Consider the following 20,839-nt stretch of genomic DNA (forward strand, 5'->3'; position numbering starts at 1 on the left):
ATCACTGTGTTATCTGTGGTGTTACATAGGACTGCAGGTGACCTCTACTACATTATCTATAATCAGAGAGATATCACTGTGTTATCTGTGGTGTTACATAGGACTGCAGGTGACCTCTACTACATTATCTGTGGTGTTACATAGGACTGCAGGTGACATCTACTACATTATCTGTGGTGTTACATAGGACTGCAGGTGACCTCTACTACATTATCTGTGGTGTTACATAGGACTGCAGGTGACATCTACTACATTATCTGTGGCGTTACATAGGACTGCAGGTGACCTCTACTACATTATCTGTGGTGTTACATAGGACTGCAGGTGACCTCTACTACATTATCTGTGGTGTTACATAGGACTGCAGGTGACCTCTACTACATTATCTGTGGTGTTACATAGGACTGCAGGTAAGATCTGCTACATTATCTGTTAAATAATGTTGAACAATGTTACTATATCGCTCTCCTTTTGACTTACATGATCTTACGCTCCAGCCACATCCAGAGCTGCATACACAGTTGTGAGGTCCTCAGAGCTGAAGCCTCATTCACACCTCGGTGTTCTCCTCGGACAGCACACGTCCCCATACATTTTAGTGTCCGTATTCACACACCCGTGTTTCACCACTGTCCGTGTACGGATGCATGCTCTATTTCGTCCGTGTTCACGGATCCATCACGCCCATTATAGTCTATGGGTCCGTGAAAACCACAGATGCAACATGGATGCCATCCGTGTTTCACAGATCATTAGAAAGAGATGCTGTGAAAAATATTTCTTGGCTGCACAGTGTCCGTGAAAAACACGGATGACAGACGGACAGCAAAAAACGGACACCGATCACACACGGATCCTTCACGGAGGCGTCACTGACCACCTTTTCACGGATTTCAGCACAGACACTGTGGTGTGAATGAGGCTTAGCATGATACTAATACATTTCCTTCTGCCTCCTGCTTGTTCAGTGTCTGCGTATTCTGGACGGGGTCATCTTTCCGCCATCTAAGCGCTAACGTTGAGTACAGTGCTGCCAAATTCCAAATGACAGTTAGCAGAACTTTGAATGCAGCTTTAGAAGTGATTGGAGTAGAAGGCATGATGTATAATCCCACAGTCACCCCTGTTCTATGGAGATATTTAGGGCTGACGCTCACGTCCACGTTCTCCGGGTCCGCGCAGGTCGCATCAATCACAGGCGACGTTTAAGGCGCTGCTTGTCTGGAGCCGCAGCCGCACCTTCTCGGGGTGAATTACTTCTTCTCTGAATGGCCCCATTAAGGTTCAGGTTCTCTGCGCCATTGTTCTCCAGTAATAAGATACGTCCTTGTATTTCTGACCTGTGTGGCGGCGTTCCCCGCTCCTCGCACGGAGCCGCCAAATGACTGTGTTCCGTGTCCATTTACTAAGAAAACTCTGCACATAAAGTATGTGACCCCGCGGCAGCAATACAGCAAAGATGGCGGCCGGCGGAGAGCGTCTTCCCAGTGACAGAACCGTTCATTATAGATATAAACTGACAGGATGATATAAAAAAACGTATGAAACACTAAAAATCTGTCCTCTGGCCTCGAAATACACAGTAATCTTCAAAGAAAATTAAAGGGCCAGCGTCCGGTCTGATGCTAATAAACCGCGCACAATGAGAAGTTCTGCAACAGATTTAATCTTTCCTCGCTGCCCTCAAGATCTCTGCTTGCCATCAGTGAATGGAAACAATGATAGCTACATTTAGACACTGCTCACACGGCAGATGGTTTGTTACAATGTAGGCAATCCTCACTGAACTAAACACATCAGCAGCACCAACCTCTCTCCTGTCCTGCTCTGATACACTGTAGCAAACGCTCAGCTGTAGGACAAATGCAAAATATGATATCAGTGACGCAAGAAAATCCCAGCTGTTCTCAGGAACTTGTGTGATAAAAAGTATGAAAACCTAATTATGCAACATTAAAGAATAGACTTGACTAGAAATCTCCTGCCGTTCTGTGTATACAGCTGCAGTGCGGAGTGGAATAAAACCCGACCGCGGGACCAGACGACACGCCAGGTTTACCTGGAATCTGTAACCATGGCGATACATAGTTCTGCATGAAAGCTGCATACACAAAACGGTAGATTTTTTTTTCCTAACAACATAAAATTGCTTCATAATTTATTTTACATTAAAATGGCTGCAAAAGTTTACACACCCTTTAAAGCCGCATGCACAAGACTCTATGCATTTTGTAGTCTGCAAAATACGGATACCGGCCATATACGGATACCGGCCATGTGCACGCTGCATTTTTTCGTGGGTCCAGTAGTAGAAATGCCTATTATTGTCTGCAAAACATAGGACACGTTCTATCATTTGTGGGACGGACACGCGAATGACATAGAAATTAATGGGTCCGAACCGCAAAAAAATACGGTTGTGTGCATGAGGCTTAGGCCGCAAAAAGGGGTTCCGTGATCTGTGTCCGTTTTTGTTTCCGTGTGTCTTCCTTTATTTTTGGAGGATCTCCAGACATGAAGGAAAGTAAAAAAAAAAAATATCAAGTCAAGTTTGCCATGCAAATGATAGGAAAAAAACGGACGCGGACACGGAGGACAATCTTGTGTGCCTCCGTGTTTTTTCACGGACCCATTGACTTGAATGGGTCCGCGAACCACTGTCCGTGAAAACAATAGAACAGGTCATATATTTTTCACGGACTGGAAACACAGATCACGGACGCGGATGACAAACGGTCATTGAAAGTCAATGGGTCCGCAGAAAATCACGGAAAACAGAACAACGGACACGGGACACAACAACGGTCGTGTGCATGAGGCCTTAATAGAGGAGAATTGCTCCGCGTGTCTCTTACTGTCCGGTATTTCACACATTGATATCGTAGATGTCGCCGTCCACGATCGCACGCAGCGCTGTCACCCTCCGCCCCCCCCCATTCTGAGGTTTGTATTTCTGTCAGCAGATTCACTAACAAGGAGCAGATCCGGAGAACGGCCCACGAGGAATTAGAGGAAGGAACTTGGGGGGTCGGGGGAGGGGAAGAGGGGGGCGGTTCTGTATTCGCCATTGTTCTGATTATTGTGATCACGCCAGTGTCCGAGACTAGAAAACATCCCTGGGGTTTAGAAATGCAACAAATACCGGACCCCAGCGGGCCCCAGCAACAGTCTGCGTAACGTACGGTGCACGTACTGCATCACAGACGCCACAATCCGGATGATGTATTATATTTTCTAATTTACATAAAAGCAAGAAACTAGGTATACGGCAGAAGATGGCGTCCACAACCTGTCCCCTCCACACACATCTGACCTAGTCTCCGTAATCGCCTTCCTTCCTCACCTCTGCACCCATCCGCCATGTTTATTGTACGCGAACCCCTTTTCAAGCCTCCGTGGAATTGATGGCCCTCATAGCAGATGAGAAGACACATACCGAGCCCAAGGAGCGAGACGCGGAGACCACACACTGTGTCACACAGGGAGACGCATAGCGCACTCCCTAAGGGGCTGTTCACACCTCGTTTTTGCTGTACGTCAGGCGGAAACGTTTGTAAACAGAAAAACGTAAGAGAAACGTATTCCTTGACGTACCCATAGACTATAATTGAGAAAACGCAGTGCATACTTTTGCAGGAATGAATAACACATTAAATATACCGCGCTTTTCTGTCTTGCAAAAAAAATAAGTACAGAAACAGATAGTTTTTCATACATTGCGGTGAATGGAATACAGATGGAAACGTAAGACAACACATTTATCATATGTTAGACATATCCGTTTTTATCCAGATACGCCCTACTTCCTGATACACTTCAAACCTTAATTTTATAAAAGAAAGGTTTAAAAAAAAAAAACGGACAAAATCTTATTGAAAAGTAGGCGCATTTGTAAAAAGTATAAATAAAAAAAAAGGATAGATAACCACAAAATGACATACATTTGTGCACTTTTTTGTACTGATGTACAGAAAAAACGAGATGTGAACAGCTCCTAAGAGAACCGTACAGTGTGAGGTAATACGTAGAGTGTGCGACAATCAGGAGTATACGGATAAAAGACGATGTATAGCCAGTGATGTATACCGCAGTGTACACGATATACTGCGCCCATGCTGCTGTGTAGCTTCAAGTGTCCGGAAGATTAAACAAAAAACTAAAGTAATAAAAGCCTATAAAATAATCTCGGCGTTGCGTCCGGCCTGCGCCATTAACCGTCAGCGAGTGACTTGTGTCGAGTATTAGTTGATCTTATCTGCTGGACGCGGCGCCCTCCGGACCATTAACGCCATCGCCCAAACTTCATTGTATAGAAAACTTAATGACCAGAACAAACTACACAAGAAAAAAGGGGAAAAAAGTCGTTATTTCTAGAGATTAAAGAAAAGACTAAATTACTGTTCAATTCATGAGAGGAGAACTGCGACTATTTCTCCAGTCCCCGGGTGAATGAGGCCCCTGATATGTGGGAGACGCCCAGAATTCCACAACCTGCAGGACCCCGTACCCCAAAATGTAGAGGGGAGCCCCGACACCCCCTGCCGGCCTGTGGACACAAGAGTTGTCAGTCCAGGCCTCGCAGCAGCAGCGGCCGCTCTCTCCTGGATGTTACATTGTATCAGTCTGGATTATCGGCTTCCTCCTCTTCATCACTACACACATTTTTCCTGCAGTTTGAGATCCTTAAAGTCTAGAGACAATTTTAGTTTCCAAAAAAATGTGATTCAAATGTTCAAGAAATGGAAGTGCTCCAACCTTTACAAGATATTGCACACTATGTATATACATTATAGAGCCCTGAGCATGCGCTGAGTAATATTCAGCACAGAATGGGCAGGATTCATACCCCCCAGGAGTGGGCGTGGCTGCGAATATCATAGACCCCGCCCACTGCGGCCTTGTTGCCTTTGAAGAGGCGTCTACAAATACGTGAGCATGCATGTGTACGGTGGGAAGGAATGGATGGAGGTGACTGGAGACGTCTTGCCATTTATATAGAATTTAATATCAAATAAATAAAAAGAGAAACAAAAATAAACAAAAAATAGATACATGAATAAACACAAAACAGGTTGGGGTTTTTCCACATTGCTTCTGCAGTGACCCTTTAACATATGCGTCAGACCTAAAGTCCCCCCTTATACTGAAGGATGACAAAAGTGACCTTGTGGCCTCCGCTGGGATTTCCGATTTTCTATGTCGTTGTTCCATACACAGCCTTCCAGTAAACCGTATACCGTGAAGTGCATGATGCTACATGGTGGCCTATGGTGGAAGCCACTCAGTGGGTTTAGGTCGGGCGGATGCAGAGTGAAGTTCTCAGATGCCTCATGTTCGTGTCAGATAAGAGAAGCGGCGTCCACGAGAGCAGAATAAAGGACACAAATCTATATATTGTGCAGCGTCTGTGTCCCGCGAAGACCTCCGCTGCTCATCCTCCCGCTACTAATGGGGGTCTCTGCAGGTTTTCACTGAGTTGCGTTAGAAGAACAAGGACATCTCAGATGTTAGTGTGAAGAAGCGGCGACACAAAAACATTCAAAAGGAGATAAAGTAATAAGTAAATGATGGCGGCTCCTCGCTGCCGGCGGAGTCATTTCATGTGATTAGAGAATAATCATCAAAAACGCCTCCACATAAATAAAGGCGTTTTGTGTTTAATGAGAAGCCGTTTATGAGCTCCACTGTTCTGGGGACTAATGCATTAGGAAAACCAATCCACGTGGACGCCGCGGCTTTACGTCAAACAAATTGCTTCAATAATTCATTAAGTTCAAAGCGTAATTACAGAATGAGCAGAAAACGCAGTGCTCGGCGCTCGCATAGAACTTCGCTCCGGATGGCGGCTCTGCCATTCTCTTCTCTAAAGGTAAATGCATCTGTTCAGGAATTATGGCAGGTGTTCGCAGGGAAATCCGTGCGGACAATCTGCATCAGTTGGTGCGGATTTTACTCTTCCCATTGAAGTGAATGGAGAAAATCCGGACAGGAAAAATACAATAATTTGACATGCTGCAGGTCAAAATCCACAACGCAGGTCAAAATCCACATGGAAAAAATTTGCATTGTGTACGTGAGAATTTCTAATTCTCATAGGATACAATGTGCATGACCTACGGTGCGGTGCAAATCTGCGCGCAATCCTGATTGTGTGCATTTAGCCTAAGGGTTTGGGTATGTCCTAGGAATACAGACCATCCTCGGATTTCTTCCATGAATTTGTCATTTGACTGCAGATTCGCCAACGGAATAAAACGCATTCAATGGGGTTAATCCCTGTGCAGATTGAGAACAACGGGAGGTGGAGTGCGCGTGGTTTTATATGAAAAAAAGGCTGTGGCTCAGGAAATACCTGTAGAATAATGGCACAAAACTTCAGCTCAGTACTGACCCTCAGTCTAATACTCCAGTCACATACAAAGCTGCAGTGGTAGCCGAGCAGGCTGCTGTATGAAAGCTGTGTGCACCCCGTGCAGTATGCTTTCTATACAATGCCTCGGGTAAACACTTCACCATCTGAGAGCAGCTTGGTGCAGACACTAAACCAGCAGAATTGTGAATGCAGCTCTGGAAGTGATTGGGTGGTTACTTGCGGTGTCAGGCGACGTTCACATTGTGCATATAACGTCAATGCTGGGACACACCAATTAAAAGGATGCTCCGGACAGATACCATAACCAGTGACATCCATTCTAAGGAAATACAGGATACATTGTATCTGGCGCACAGTCCCCTATGGCCGTCATCAGCTTTCCTGGCGCACAGTCCCCTATGGCCGTCATCAGCTTTCCTGAATTCACACACGGCAGGTTTGTTGCAGACATTTCTGTGACTTTCCATTCATCCAGGGGGTGATTTTCAACTGTAAAAACTTTCAGCAACAAATATGTGAAATCGTGGATGTAATGAGTGATCAGGAAGAACGTGGCTTGTATGGTGGGGCCCGGCCGGGGGCCACAGAGCAATCGTCCCTCTATAATCCTGCAGTGAATGTCTCCATGTGATTACAGCTCTGGAGGGGAGAGAGTCCTTTACTCCTGCGGAGAATTCCCACCGTCGGCTCTTCCCGGGGAATATGAAGACAATTACCGGCACAGGAGGGGTTAACTAAATTCCACCTCAGAAACAACTTCTGTCTTTATAGAGAAAACAAATATGTCGCTCCAGAAAGAAAATGAGACGTTTATTGCAAAAAAGAAAAAACACCGTCCATCAGAATAAAACCGCTGCGTCATGGAAAAACTTCAGGCCGGAGATGTGTAAACGCTGCATTTTCTATATTACACTGTCAGTCTTCATTCACTGCCTGACAGCGCTGTCAGTCACTCCCCGATCCGGCGGCAGAAGGAACTGGGTACCAGTCCCGACAATAATACTGCTGGCCGAGCATTATCTGCTGAAAATACTGCAGCAATCCTCTGACAACCTAGACAAGGGCGGAGGACGACGCGATGCTCTGCAGCCACCCCTCCACACACACACAAAGCTGGACAAGGCGCATCTTATTACATGGCAGAAGGATGACATTAAAGGGTTATCCAGTAATCTATAATAATGGCCTTAAGATATAAGGACCCTGCTCCTTCCACTATGTAATTCTCAGCCTGTGACCTCCACAAGATCAGCACACTCCTCTCCTGAAATCCTCTGTGCTGCTGCGACCCTGCTCCTTCCACTATGTGACTCTCACCATGTGATCTCCACAAGATCAGCAGACTCATCTCCTGAAATCCTCTGTGCTGCTGAGGACTGTGCTCCTTCCACTATGTAACTCTCATCCTGTGACCTCCACAAGATCAGCACACTCCTCTCCTGAAATCCTCTGTGCTGCTTGGACCCTGCTCCTTCCACTATGCAACTCTCACCATGTGACCTCCCAAAGGATCAGCACACTCCTCTCCTGAAATCCTCTGTGCTGCTGGGATCCTGCTCCTTCCACTATGTAATTCTCATCCTGTGACCTCCACAAGATCAGCACACTCCTCTCCTGAAATCCTCTGTGCTGCTGCGACCCTGCTCCTTCCACTATGTGACTCTCACCATGTGATCTCCACAAGATCAGCAGACTCATCTCCTGAAATCCTCTGTGCTGCTGGGACCCTGCTCCTTCCACTATGTAACTCTCACCATGTGACCTCCCACAAGATCAGCAAACTCCTCTCCTGAAATCCTCTGTGCTGCTGGGAACATGCTCCTTCCACTATGTAACTCTCACCATGTAACCTCCCACAAGATCAGCACACTCCTCTCCTGAAATCCTCTGTGCTGCTGAGGACCCTGCTCCTTCCACTATGTAACTCTCAGCCAGTGACCTCCCCAAGATCAGCACACTCCTCTCCTGAAATCCTCCGTGCTGCTGGGGACCCTGCTGCTTCCACTATGTAACTCTCACCATGTGACCTCCCCAAGATCAGCACACTCCTCTCCTGAAATCCTCCGTGCTGCTGGGGACCCTGCTCCTTCCACTATGTAACTCTCACCATGTGACCTCCCACAAGATCAGCGCACTCCTCTCCTGAAATCCTCTGTGCTGCTGGGAACCTGCTCCTTCCACTATGTAACTCTCGGTCTGTGAGCTCCCACTCGTCTTCAGTGCCATCACGTTGTCGCTCGTCCTCGGTTTTGATCTTCGCCGCTGTTTACCGAACGTCTTCTGCTGCAGAAGAAGAAACAGATGATTGAGCAGAACGCGTCTCCTGGTCGTTGTTGTTCGTGAGACCAATGGCAAATGAAAGGCGTCCAAAATCAATTCACAGGAGATGATGAATTCGCCTTTGTTGGTGTCGCACATCTACATTTTCTCGCCCCTCGGTCACATAGCGTTGGCCGGCCTCCCGCCCTGTCGTCCGCACCTATATACGGCCTCGCCATAAAGCGTAATTGTGCTTCTATTAACTTACCTCCGCGCTTAGTGCAGTCACCTCGCCGCTGCGGCGCGTCCTTCTTATATACAAGCGATGATGCGTATTCCTGAGACTGAATTATGGGGGTGAGGCACAAATCCTGGGGTTCGGGGAGTCAAACTGGTAAAAGAGTCTCATGGTCTCCAGGGCGAATTCCTCACGTCCTGCAGAAAATGGACGCGTCGCGGGCCACTGCCCCGATGTATGGGTAGACTGAGGTGAGGAGCCCACATCTCGGGAGGACTGATGACATCACACGAACAGGAGCTCACTACTGGTCTTCTTTGTAGGATCAGCTCTAATCTAAGAGACGTTCAAATATTTGCACTGCAAAAAAAAAGTCCACCATCTTGGCCAAGAAGCCCATGTGCATCCGTGAGTAGAGGGCGCACCAGGGGGTCCTTTGTGGACTCCAAATATTACATCCCTAATATAACAGGACCCAAAGACCCAGCAGAGGAGAAGCCCATTTGGAGACCATCTGATAGACCCACCTGATGACTCTGGACAAGGTCCAAGGACCTCCAGCTCAATGCTGAGCAGCAGTGAGAAAGTGTGGACCTGACACCTGTTTATATAACGATAGACCTCCAGGAAGGAAGCCAATGGGCATCAGCATCAACCACTGGGCTGCTCCACACAGGTACGAAGACTCCTACTCAAACTGAGCTGCAATTCACTTGGGAATAAAGTCAACATCCACGTGAATAAAACCACAAAACGTGGCAATTTGGGATGAAAGGAGACATGGTGCCCCAGAGGACGCCCACCCATAATAAAGAGGTGTATGAGAGAACAGCATGGTGACTATCAGACACTGATGAAGCCCTCTCATCTCTCCCAGAACACTTTCAAGCAAGATGTAACCAAACCTCTCTGCAGCCTTCTTAATGCCTCCTGTACTTATGCTGGTGAGCTCCTGACAATCCCAAAGAAAGTCATCGCCCCGATACCTAGTGCTAATTAGTGTCCTCTCACACAAGGGGGCAGATGCTGAGGTTTTCTAGTCTACAAAAAGTCAAGCAAGTTGATGGAACGACTAATGATCTCTGTGTCCATACTGTGATGATGCAGCTCTTGTTCATCTCTCTCAGCAGGAAGTCTCCGCACCCTCTGAAGCCGGATGTAACAGAATATGTCTGCGGCTCCCTCAGTGTTTATTGTGCTTTACAAAAGCCCTCGGAGGTGGGGCTTACATTATCTCGGTGAGCATCTACCAATCCAAAAAAGGTGTAGGAGGAGGTGCAAAGGTTTTCCAGAATCTAATGTAAAAGATGTTGAGTGAGACGACAGAATGACTAGAAAGCTGTGTCCATGGTGTGAGAATGCAGGCCTCTCTCATCTCCCTCAGTGGGAAGTCACAGCACACTCTCAAACTGAATCTAATCAAACCCTTTTTCCCTCTCTCAATGCCTTCTGGCCTCCTGTGAGCCGGGGCTTATTTTATCTTGGTTAACACCTTATATCCCAGTTTACTGATCCTCCACTGGTTTTGTTCATGTGGATTTTAGCCTCACAAGGAAACAGAATGATTAAAAAGCTGCAGCCATATTGTGACAATGCAGGTCTCTCTTTCATCTCCCACAGCGGGAAGTCTCAGCGCACTCTCCAGCTTAGATCTAAGAAAACCCCCTTCTATCAATCTGTGCTGAGCCTCCTCAATGCCTCCTGTACTACCAAGTCTCATATAGTGGGGCTTATTCCACCCGATAATCCAAATGAAGGTAAGTGCCCCTCTGCTTAACACTAATCACTTTCCTCTCTCACACAAGTACAAGTTTCGAACCGTTGCGGAGAAGGAGGAGATGCAGAAGTTTTCCCGATTCCGCTCTAACAGATGTCAAGCGAGTTGGCGGAACGGTTAAAAAAGCTCGGTGTTACGGAAACCGAACTTCAAACGCCGTCACGCCACCGCTTTCCTCACATCAATGAGCGGGAGCGTTTAAGAACTGGCTGCTAGATGTAAGTGGCGCTCTCACGCCCCATATGCACCGCTCTCTCTCCATAAATTGAATGTCGTCTTTATGAGCAACAAAAAGGCGCCGCGTCCTTTCTGATGATTTTTTAGGATAATTGTTTCTGCCACAAACATCGTTATTTATCGGTTTTGAAAACAAGCCAACTGCTCGCGGTTCAAATGCGCGCAAATCTTGGCACGCGACAGAGAAAATGTTAATCTCAATTTTTTATTTTTCAGAAGTAAAATGTTTTGAATCTTTTTTTTTATTTTTTTTTGTCAAGTTCTTATCTCAAAGCCGGGCAGCACGTCGCGCTCCTATCGGAGATCAGCGCCCGCTACTTTATAATCACTTCTCCTCGGCTCATTTAGGAACTTTTATAAAGAGATGCAGATCGCCACCAGATGCAGCTACCTTTCAGCCTCCTGTTTATAGCTCGCTGAGAGTGGCCCCCGGGGACCTGGGACAAGGGGGGGGGGGGGGGTGCTGCAGCAAAACACAAGGTTACCTTGTACCAGGCCGTACCTGGCGCAGAATCTCTAGCAGGCGCCCGACTTGTCTAAAAAAAAAGGTTTATTGCAAAGCAGAAAGATCGCTGCGCTTTTCCTGGAAGTCTCTAAAGAGATTAAACTCCGGGATCGAACTTTCGCAATGATCGTATAAACGAAGCGCTCATCCATATTGCCGCATCATCGGTCATATTTCCCTCAATTTAAATTTCAAAAATCACAAGTTTGTGCAATTTTCTTTTAAATATTTATTGTGACAACCACTTTCTCAAGAGGTTGTCACGGCCCCGCCCCTTTTCCAGCATGACTGAAGACGGAACTTGCGGTTGTTTTCCTTTACCGTATGCCAATGACAAGGCGCTCTCCCGCCATAACAGGGTTCTGTTAGAACCCCTAGTTTTCTAAATGGAAAGGTCCTTAAAGGGATTGTCCATGATATTCCGAAATATGACAGAAAACAGGGGGTTGTGATAAAATAGCTAAATAAGTATAATCCTGCACCGCTCCTGCGCCATAGGCTTGGTGATCTCTGTGACAACCTGCACGTGACAGCTGCAGCCAATCAGCCAAGACCTGGAAGCACAGTTATTTCGGTGCCCGTAGGCGTTGTGACCCAGCTCTCCAAAGACTCACAATGGCACATATGTCTGCAGAGTTATATAGAATAACTTTTGTGTTCCCCATGCTGTGTCAGTCTTTACTACAACTTTTGCATTTTATTCATGAACCATGTGTCAGTCTCCATCATGTGTCTCCTCTGAGATCTGACGATATTCAGCAATAAACGAGACCTCAATGTCCACAACGGATCCGCAACAATGTATCAAGTGACCAATTGAACATGGGGGGGGGGGGGGATTAATCAATCCCAGATCTGCAGGTGCTTGTCCGGGGAGGAGCAGATTTTGGGCTGCTGTCAATAATACTGCAAAATGTACAGGACGTGTGTGAACTGCCCAGAATCAGCTCAAATCAGTATCAGCGCCGGAGATTACAGAAATGTCCGAGGCAGTCACAACCCTGCTGGAGTTTATTGGAAACCGTCAGCATGCTCGTACTGCTATAGTAGAAAGGAGGCAGTTAGTTATAGCTACGTCCGATGGCTGTGCAGTCTCCGGTATAAAGAGGACACTTCTCAGAATGCAGATTATCAGGGAATGCAGGGAGATTTCAGCTCTGAAGCTGTAGAATTGTGATTGCAGCTCTGAAGTATAACACAGGCTGCGACTCAGATCCATCGGGGAAACTGCACAGACTCCTCGCGATACAGAAAAAAAAGATATTAACCGTATATTATCTCATTATCCAGGGCGCGGGGGGGGCTATAACGGACACTGCACGCCAGATCGTTAGGTCTGCGATTCTCTGCGTTAGTTTTGCATTGTGCTCCGGACTATTTTTTTCCTCGTTTCTCCACTATTTTCTCCATCTAGAGACAGTCACGGCGAAGATATCCTACAAATTCATGTAAATTGAGGTCTCTGGGGGGATCGCCGGACCCCCGCCGCCTCACCTGCCGCACCTGCTGCCTGATTATTTCCCCTTGAATAACCTAATACTTCCTGGCAATGGCGGATTAAGAGGCGACGGAGACTCTCGGAGCGTCAAACGCAGATAATGTGTTCGTTTATCACAGTATGAAACAGAGGCCGCAAGATCCTGCCAGACGCCGCTGCACCTGGAGGCCACACAAACCTCGCGCCTCCCCAGAAATATCATCCAAGTAAAAAGAGGAACATATATCTCGTGTATCAGACATGATATACAGGCAGGTTGTCAGCAGTAATAGATGTCTGATCACGTGTTGTTATATCAGTGATGTCATCAGCAGGGGGCGGGGCTGTGACTACCTCTCAGACAGGATATACAGGCAGGTTGTCAGCAGTAATAGATGTTCCTGTAGTATAAGGTGTGGATCTCATGTCTGATCACATGTCATTATATCAGTGATGTCATCAGCAGGGGGCGGGGCTGTGACTACATCTCAGACAGGAAATACAGGCAGGTTGTCAGCAGTAATAGATGTTCCTGTAGTATAAGGTGTGTGATCTCATGTCTGATCACGTCATTATATCAGTGATGTCATCAGCAGGGGGTGGGGCTGTGACTACCTCTCAGACAGGATATACAGGCAGGTTGTCAGCAGTAATAGATGCTCCTGTAGTATAAGGTGTGTGATCTCATGTCTGATCACATGTCAGTATATCAGTGATGTCATCAGCAGGGGGCGGGGCTGTGACTACCCCTCAGACACAATATACAGGCAGGTTGTCAGCAGTAATAGATGTTCCTGTAGTATAAGGTGTGTGATCACATGTCATTATATCAGTGATGTCATCAGCAGGGGGCGGGGCTGTGACTACCTCTCAGACAGGATATACAGGCAGGTTGTCAGCAGTAATAGATGTTCCTGTAGTATAAGGTGTGGATCTCATGTCTGATCACATGTCATTATATCAGTGATGTCATCAGCAGGGGGCGGGGCTGTGACTACCTCTCAGACAGGATATACAGGCAGGTTGTCAGCAGTAATAGATGTTCCTGTAGTATAAGGTGTGGATCTCATGTCTGATCACATGTCATTATATCAGTGATGTCATCAGCAGGGGGCGGGGCTGTGACTACCTCTCAGACAGGATATACAGGCAGGTTGTCAGCAGTAATAGATGTTCCTGTAGTATAAGGTGTGTGATCTCATGTCTGATCACATGTCATTATATCAGTGATGTCATCAGCAGGGGGCGGGGCTGTGACTACCTCTCAGACAGGATATACAGGCAGGTTGTCAGCAGTAATAGATGTTCCTGTAGTATAAGGTGTGTGACCTCATGTCTGATCACATGTCATTATATCAGTGATGTCATCAGCAGGGGGCGGGGCTGTGACTACCTCTCAGACAGGATATACAGGCAGGTTGTCAGCAGTAATAGATGTTCCTGTAGTATAAGGTGTGTGATCTCATGTCTGATCACATGTCATTATATCAGTGATGTCATCAGCAGGGGGCGGGGCTGTGACTACCTCTCAGACATAATATACAGGCAGGTTGTCAGCAGTAATAGATGTTCCTGTAGTATAAGGTGTGTGACCTCATGTCTGATCACATGTCATTATATCAGTGATGTCATCAGCAGGGGGCGGGGCTGTGACTACCTCTCAGACAGGATATACAGGCAGGTTGTCAGCAGTAATAGATGTTCCTGTAGTATAAGGTGTGGATCTCATGTCTGATCACATGTCATTATATCAGTGATGTCATCAGCAGGAGGCGGGGCTGTGACAACCCCTCAGACAGGATATACAGGCAGGTTGTCAGCAGTAATAGATGTCTGATCACATGTCATTATATCAGTGATGTCATCAGCAGGGGGCGGGGCTGTGACTACCCCTCAGACAGGCTACACAGGCAGGTTGTCAGCAGTAATGCTCCTCGTTGTATCTGATCTCTTACTCATCAATACAAAGTCACCAAAATCCAATTCCCCTGTTGTCAGTGACCCCCGGTCGTGTTCACTGCCGCCCTCTCCTCGCTCTCCTCATGTTCACGTCCTCGGCTCTCGATGCTTTCAATGTACGTCTTCCATTTGTCGGGGCAGCGGCGGCGATTTACGATGTGGCGAGCGATAAATCATTTCTGGAATGGTGATGATATCACTGGAAGCAGATGTGAGGACATATGTTCCCCCGCACGCTGACTTGTCACATGTAATAAATGGCGATCCTCTCGCTTTATATTCCTTTTATTTTTCAAGTTTAACAAAAAAAACTAAAAACTAAAAAATGGGGGGGCACATATTTATTTCAGCGATTGTATCATTTATGGACGCCCGTGATTCAGAGGCTGTGATAATGAATTAGGTTTTGGCGTTGCGCGGTCCATGTGCTACATCAAAAGAGCCCCATTCCTGCGCAGCCTCAGCATCATCAGAAGTCTTATACTCCAGTCACATCCAAAGCTGTGTTCGCCAATACATGGTACCACCCGCTCAGATACATTATAATTCTCCCTCACCATGTATTACAGCCATTGGGGCCATTGCGCCTGAGAACGTCAGCAATGGCCCCAATGACCGCTCCAGCCCTGGTCACCAGGCCACCCGCCGGCTCAAACGTGGACAACCCTTTTAAAAATCTAAAGCCGTCTTCCATATACCTTTTTGCATTTTTACACGTGTATTATACTCCCCGCCCTCTCGTCTCAATTCTCCGCTGATGAAGTCATCATTATAATACATTTCCAGTAAGTGCCGTCTACAACGACGTCGCAGCTTCCATGACATGTTCTGAACATGGCGGCCGCGCTCATCTTGGAAACGGCGCTCTGAAGTATTTTTTCCCAGGAGACTGAAACGAACAATGTGAGCATCGGGCGGAATATGATCAGTCCCCAGGATTGACACGTGAAGAGCACGGAGTGTCCCCTGCACAGAGAGTCCGAGAGAGAGAATGGCGCGTCCCCCGCGCAGAGAGTGCGGAGCGTCCCCCGCGCAGAGAGTGCGGAGCATCCACTAGACAGAGAAAATGGTGTGTCCCCCGCGCACAGAGTGTGAGAGAATGAATGGTGTGTCCCCCGCGCAGAGAGTGTGGAGCGTCCCCCGCGCAGAGAGTGCGGAGCGTCCACTAGACAGAGAGAATGGTGTCCCCCCCGCGCAGAGAGTGTGGAGCGTCCCCCGCGCAGAGAGTGCAGAGCGTCCACTAGACAGAGAGAATGGTGTGTCCCCCGCGCAGAGAGTGTGGAGCGTCCCCCGCGCAGAGAGTGCAGAGCGTCCACTAGACAGAGAGAATGGTGTGTCCCCTGCGCACAGAGTGCGAGAGAATGAATGGTGTGTCCCCTGCGCACAGAGTGCGAGAGAATGAATGGTGTGTCCCCCGCGCAGAGAGTGTGAGAGAATGAATGGTGTGTCCCCCGCGCACAGAGTGCGTGAGAATGAATGGTGTGTCCCCCGCGCAGAGAGTGTGAGAGAATGAATGGTGTGTCCCCCGCGCAGAGAGTGTGGAGCGTCCCCCACGCAGAGAGTGCAGAGCGTCCACTAGACAGAGAGAATGGTGTGTCCCCTGCGCACAGAGTGCGAGAGAATGAATGGTGTGTCCCCCGCGCACAGAGTGTGAGAGAATGAATGGTGTGTCCCCCGCGCAGAGAGTGTGAGAGAATGAATGGTGTGTCCCCCGCGCACAGAGTGTGAGAGAATGAATGGTGTGTCCCCCGCGCACAGAGTGTGAGAGAATGAATGGTGTGTCCCCCACGCAGAGAGTGTGAGAGAATGAATGGTGTGTCCCCCACGCAGAGAGTGTGAGAGAATGAATGGTGTGTCCCCCGCGCACAGAGTGCGAGAGAATGAATGGTGTCCCCCCCCGCGCAGAGAGTGTGGAGCGTCCCCCGCGCAGAGAGTGCGGAGCGTCCACTAGACAGAGAGAATGGTGTCCCCCCCGCGCAGAGAGTTTGGAGCGTCCCCCGCGCAGAGAGTGCGGAGCGTCCACTAGACAGAGAGAATGGTGTCCCCCCCGCGCAGAGAGTGTGGAGCGTCCCCCGCGCAGAGAGTGCGGAGCATCCACTAGACAGAGAAAATGGTGTGTCCCCTGCGCACAGAGTGCGAGAGAATGAATGGTGTGTCCCCCGCGCACAGAGTGCGAGAGAATGAATGGTGTGTCCCCCGCGCACAGAGTGCGAGAGAATGAATGGTGTGTCCCCCGCGCACAGAGTGCGAGAGAATGAATGGTGTGTCCCCCACGCACAGAGTGCGAGAGAATGAATGGTGTGTCCCCTGCGCACAGAGTGTGAGAGAATGAATGGTGTGTCCCCCGTGCAGAGAGTGCAGAGCATCCACTAGACAGAGAGAATGATGTGTCCCCTGCGCACAGAGTGCGAGAGAATGAATGGTGTGTCCCCCGCGCAGAGAGTGCAGAGCGTCCACTAGACAGAGAGAATGGTGTGTCCCCTGCGCACAGAGTGCGAGAGAATGAATGGTGTGTCCCCCGCGCAGAGAGTGCGAGAGAATGAATGGTGTGTCCCCCGCGCAGAGAGTGCGAGAGAATGAATGGTGTGTCCCCTGCGCAGAGAGTGCGAGAGAATGAATGGTGTGTCCCCCGCGCAGAGAGTGCGAGAGAATGAATGGTGTGTCCCCCGCGCAGAGAGTGCAGAGCATCCACTAGACAGAGAGAATGGTGTGTCCCCCGCGCAGAGAGCGTTGTCTGCTCCATGTCTCCCGGCACAGACAACTCGGATAATGAGATGTCACATTCTGAGCCGTTTACTTATAATAATTGGGGGTCATCCAGAACCGCGTCCAAAATGGCAGAGAAAACGTTCATCCCCCTACTATAAAGGGGGGTTCCACACTACAGCAATGCATGGCTGCTATCACCTGTTCTCCCACGCCAGCAACTGACTTACTTTAATTTACATCCCTTCTCCTACATAGGAAGGCGTTGTCAGTCATGTGACAACTAAGCTCCGCCCAGGTTTCTATATAGTACTGCTGTAGCACTTACAGACCCCGCCCCCCCACAGCTCTGATCATGAGAAATAACATAAGACATACTACAATGTAGCCGTTTCCCTGACGCTCCTGCACATAATTAAAAGGCTAGTCGACTGAAAAGCTCAGCAACTTTACAATATAACTTGTTTCAGATCCTCTGCATTTTCAATACCTCTAGTTGTTGTTACTGAATGGGGATTTGATCGTTTATACTCAGAGGCTAAACACCCGTCCTGATCACAGAGCTGATGGGCTTGTTACAGTGTATCGGTGCAGACAATCTTCTGTGAGTTAACAGCAGCACAACCCGCTCTCCTCTTCCAGATTCCAGGCTGATACATTTTCCCTGCACTGATACATTGTAATAACACGTATTGAATCTCTGATCTCTCAGCATGTGACTGTGCACGAAAAAGTTTTAAATTTACTGAAAGCAAGCACAGATCTTTTAGTGATAGTATGGAACTAAAACTTTGTTAGAAAAGTCAGAACTTTCCACTTTACTGTGATTTAACATTATTTCCAAAAATCTTTCATCAGTGTAAAAAAACACAACAGAAATTCATGACAAAGATCATCTGCCGAGCACCACTACTAGCGACCTAGGGTATAGATCGACACAGAGGGATTAAATCTGCAGGAGCGGAGGGGATTGCATCTGCAGGAGCGGAGGGGATTGCATCTGCAGGAGCGGAGGGGATTGCATCTGCAGGAGCGGAGGGGATTGCATCTGCAGGAGCGGAGGGGATTGCATCTGCAGGAGCGGAGGGGATTGCATCTGCAGGAGCGGAGGGGATTGCATCTGCAGGAGCGGAGGGGATTGCATCTGCAGGAGCGGAGGGGATTGCATCTGCAGGAGCGGAGGGGATTGCATCTGCAGGAGCGGAGGGGATTGCATCTGCAGGAGCGGAGGGGATTGCATCTGCAGGAGCGGAGGGGATTGCATCTGCAGGAGCGGAGGGGATTGCATCTGCAGGAGCGGAGGGGATTGCATCTGCAGGAGCAGAGGGGATTACATCTGCAGGAGCAGAGGGGATTGCATCTGCAGGAGCGGAGGGGATTGCATCTGCAGGAGCGGAGGGGATTGCATCTGCAGGAGCGGAGGGGATTGCATCTGCAGGAGCGGAGAGGGCTGCATCTGCAGGAGCGGAGGGGATTGCATCTGCAGGAGCGGAGGGGATTACATCTGCAGGAGCAGAGGGGATTACATCTGCAGGAGCAGAGGGGATTACATCTGCAGGAGCGGAGGGGATTGCATCTGCAGGAGCAGAGGGGATTGCATCTGCAGGAGCGGAGGGGATTGCATCTGCAGGAGCGGAGGGGATTGCATCTGCAGGAGCGGAGAGGGCTGCATCTGCAGGAGCGGAGGGGTTAGATCAGGACAGGGATTAGATGGTAACATGGTAATGGTGCCTGGGGGTCACTTACCTTTCTCCTTTGACATCTTCTTTATACTAGGTCCAGTATCTTGGTCGGTGAAGTCTCCGTCTCTGGGTAACAAGGCTGCAGGGAGAGAAGACGTTACTGAGAGGCAGCAGGGGAAGGACAGAAGACGAAGGGGGGAGACCGGAGAACACGAGGGCAGAAGGATGGAGAGGGCGATCACAAGAGGGTGAGGTGGAGGCAGAAGCTACACAAAAAGGAACGGGCAATGAGAGATGAAGAGGGCAGCAAGGAGGTGGGAGCAATTCTCAAAAGTGAGGTGCAAAAAATAGTCATGAGGGGAAAAAGGAGACAGAGGGTGAAGAAGGGGTAAGAGAGGTGCAGTGAGGGTGAGGCAGGGTAAGGGAGGTGCAGCGAGGGTGAGGCGGGGGTAAGAGAGGTGCAGCGAGGGTGAGGCAGGGTAAGGGAGGTGCAGCGAGGGTGAGGCGGGGGTAAGAGAGGTGCAGCGAGGGTGAGGCGGGGGTAAGAGAGGTGCAGTGAGGGTGAGGCAGGGTAAGGGAGGTGCAGCGAGGGTGAGGCAGGGTAAGGGAGGTGCAGCGAGGGTGAGGCAGGGTAAGGGAGGTGCAGCGAGGGTGAGGCAGGGTAAGGGAGGTGCAGCGAGGGTGAGGCGGGGGTAAGAGAGGTGCAGCGAGGGTGAGGCAGGGTAAGGGAGGTGCAGCGAGGGTGAGGCAGGGTAAGGGAGGTGCAGCGAGGGTGAGGCAGGGTAAGGGAGGTGCAGCGAGGGTGAGGCGGGGGTAAGGGAGGTGCAGCGAGGGTGAGGCAGGGTAAGGGAGGTGCAGCGAGGGTGAGGCAGGGTAAGGGAGGTGCAGCGAGGGTGAGGCAGGGTAAGGGAGGTGCAGCGAGGGTGAGGCGGGGGTAAGGGAGGTGCAGCGAGGGTGAGGCAGGGTAAGGGAGGTGCAGCGAGGGTGAGGCGGGGGTAAGGGAGGTGCAGCGAGGGTGAGGCGGGGGTAAGGGAGGTGCAGCGAGGGTGAGGCGGGGGTAAGGGAGGTGCAGCGAGGGTGAGGCGGGGGTAAGGGAGGTGCAGCGAGGGTGAGGCGGGGGTAAGGGAGGTGCAGCGAGGGAGAGGAAGGGTAAGGGAGGAGCAGTGAGGGTGAGGAAGGGTAAGGGAGGAGCAGTGAGGGTGAGGCGGGGGTAAGGGAGGTGCAGCGAGGGAGAGGAAGGGTAAGGGAGGAGCAGTGAGGGTGAGGCAGGGTAAGGGAGGTGCAGTGAGGGTGAGGCAGGGTAAGGGAGGTGCAGTGAGGGTGAGGCGGGGTAAGGGAGGAGCAGTAAGGGTGAGGCCGGGATAGGGGAGGCACAGTGAGGGTGAGGCGGGGATAGGGGAGGCACAGTGAGGGTAAGGCGGGGATAGGGGAGGCACAGCAAGGGTGAGGCCGGGGGTAAGGGAGGTGCAGTGAGGGTGAGGCAGGGTAAGGGAGGAGCAGTAAGGGTGAGGCCGGGATAGGGGAGGCACAGTGAGGGTGAGGCGGGGATAGGGGAGGCACAGTGAGGGTAAGGCGGGGATAGGGGAGGCACAGCAAGGGTGAGGCAGGGTAAGGGGGGTGCAGTGA

At 49.6% G+C, this 20,839-nt stretch overlaps 1 protein-coding gene across 5 annotated transcripts in view; it reads right to left on the bottom strand.

Moving 5' to 3' along the window:
• Positions 1 to 20,839, bottom strand: part of DACH2 (dachshund family transcription factor 2) — a 256,753-nt gene that overhangs the window by 35,414 nt on the left and 200,500 nt on the right. For all 5 annotated transcript variants that reach the window (XR_006391244.1, XM_044306204.1, XM_044306203.1 and 2 more), the window contains one exon: positions 19,278 to 19,352. Coding sequence is in view for 4 of the 5 variants with exons in the window: in XM_044306204.1 (XP_044162139.1) it covers positions 19,278 to 19,352 (75 nt within the window). In the remaining variant the exon portion in view is untranslated. The remainder of the gene's footprint in view (positions 1 to 19,277; positions 19,353 to 20,839) is intronic.

This window comes from Bufo gargarizans, chromosome 9, assembly GCF_014858855.1.
Source record: "Bufo gargarizans isolate SCDJY-AF-19 chromosome 9, ASM1485885v1, whole genome shotgun sequence".
NCBI classification, from domain to species: Eukaryota; Metazoa; Chordata; class Amphibia; order Anura; family Bufonidae; genus Bufo; species Bufo gargarizans.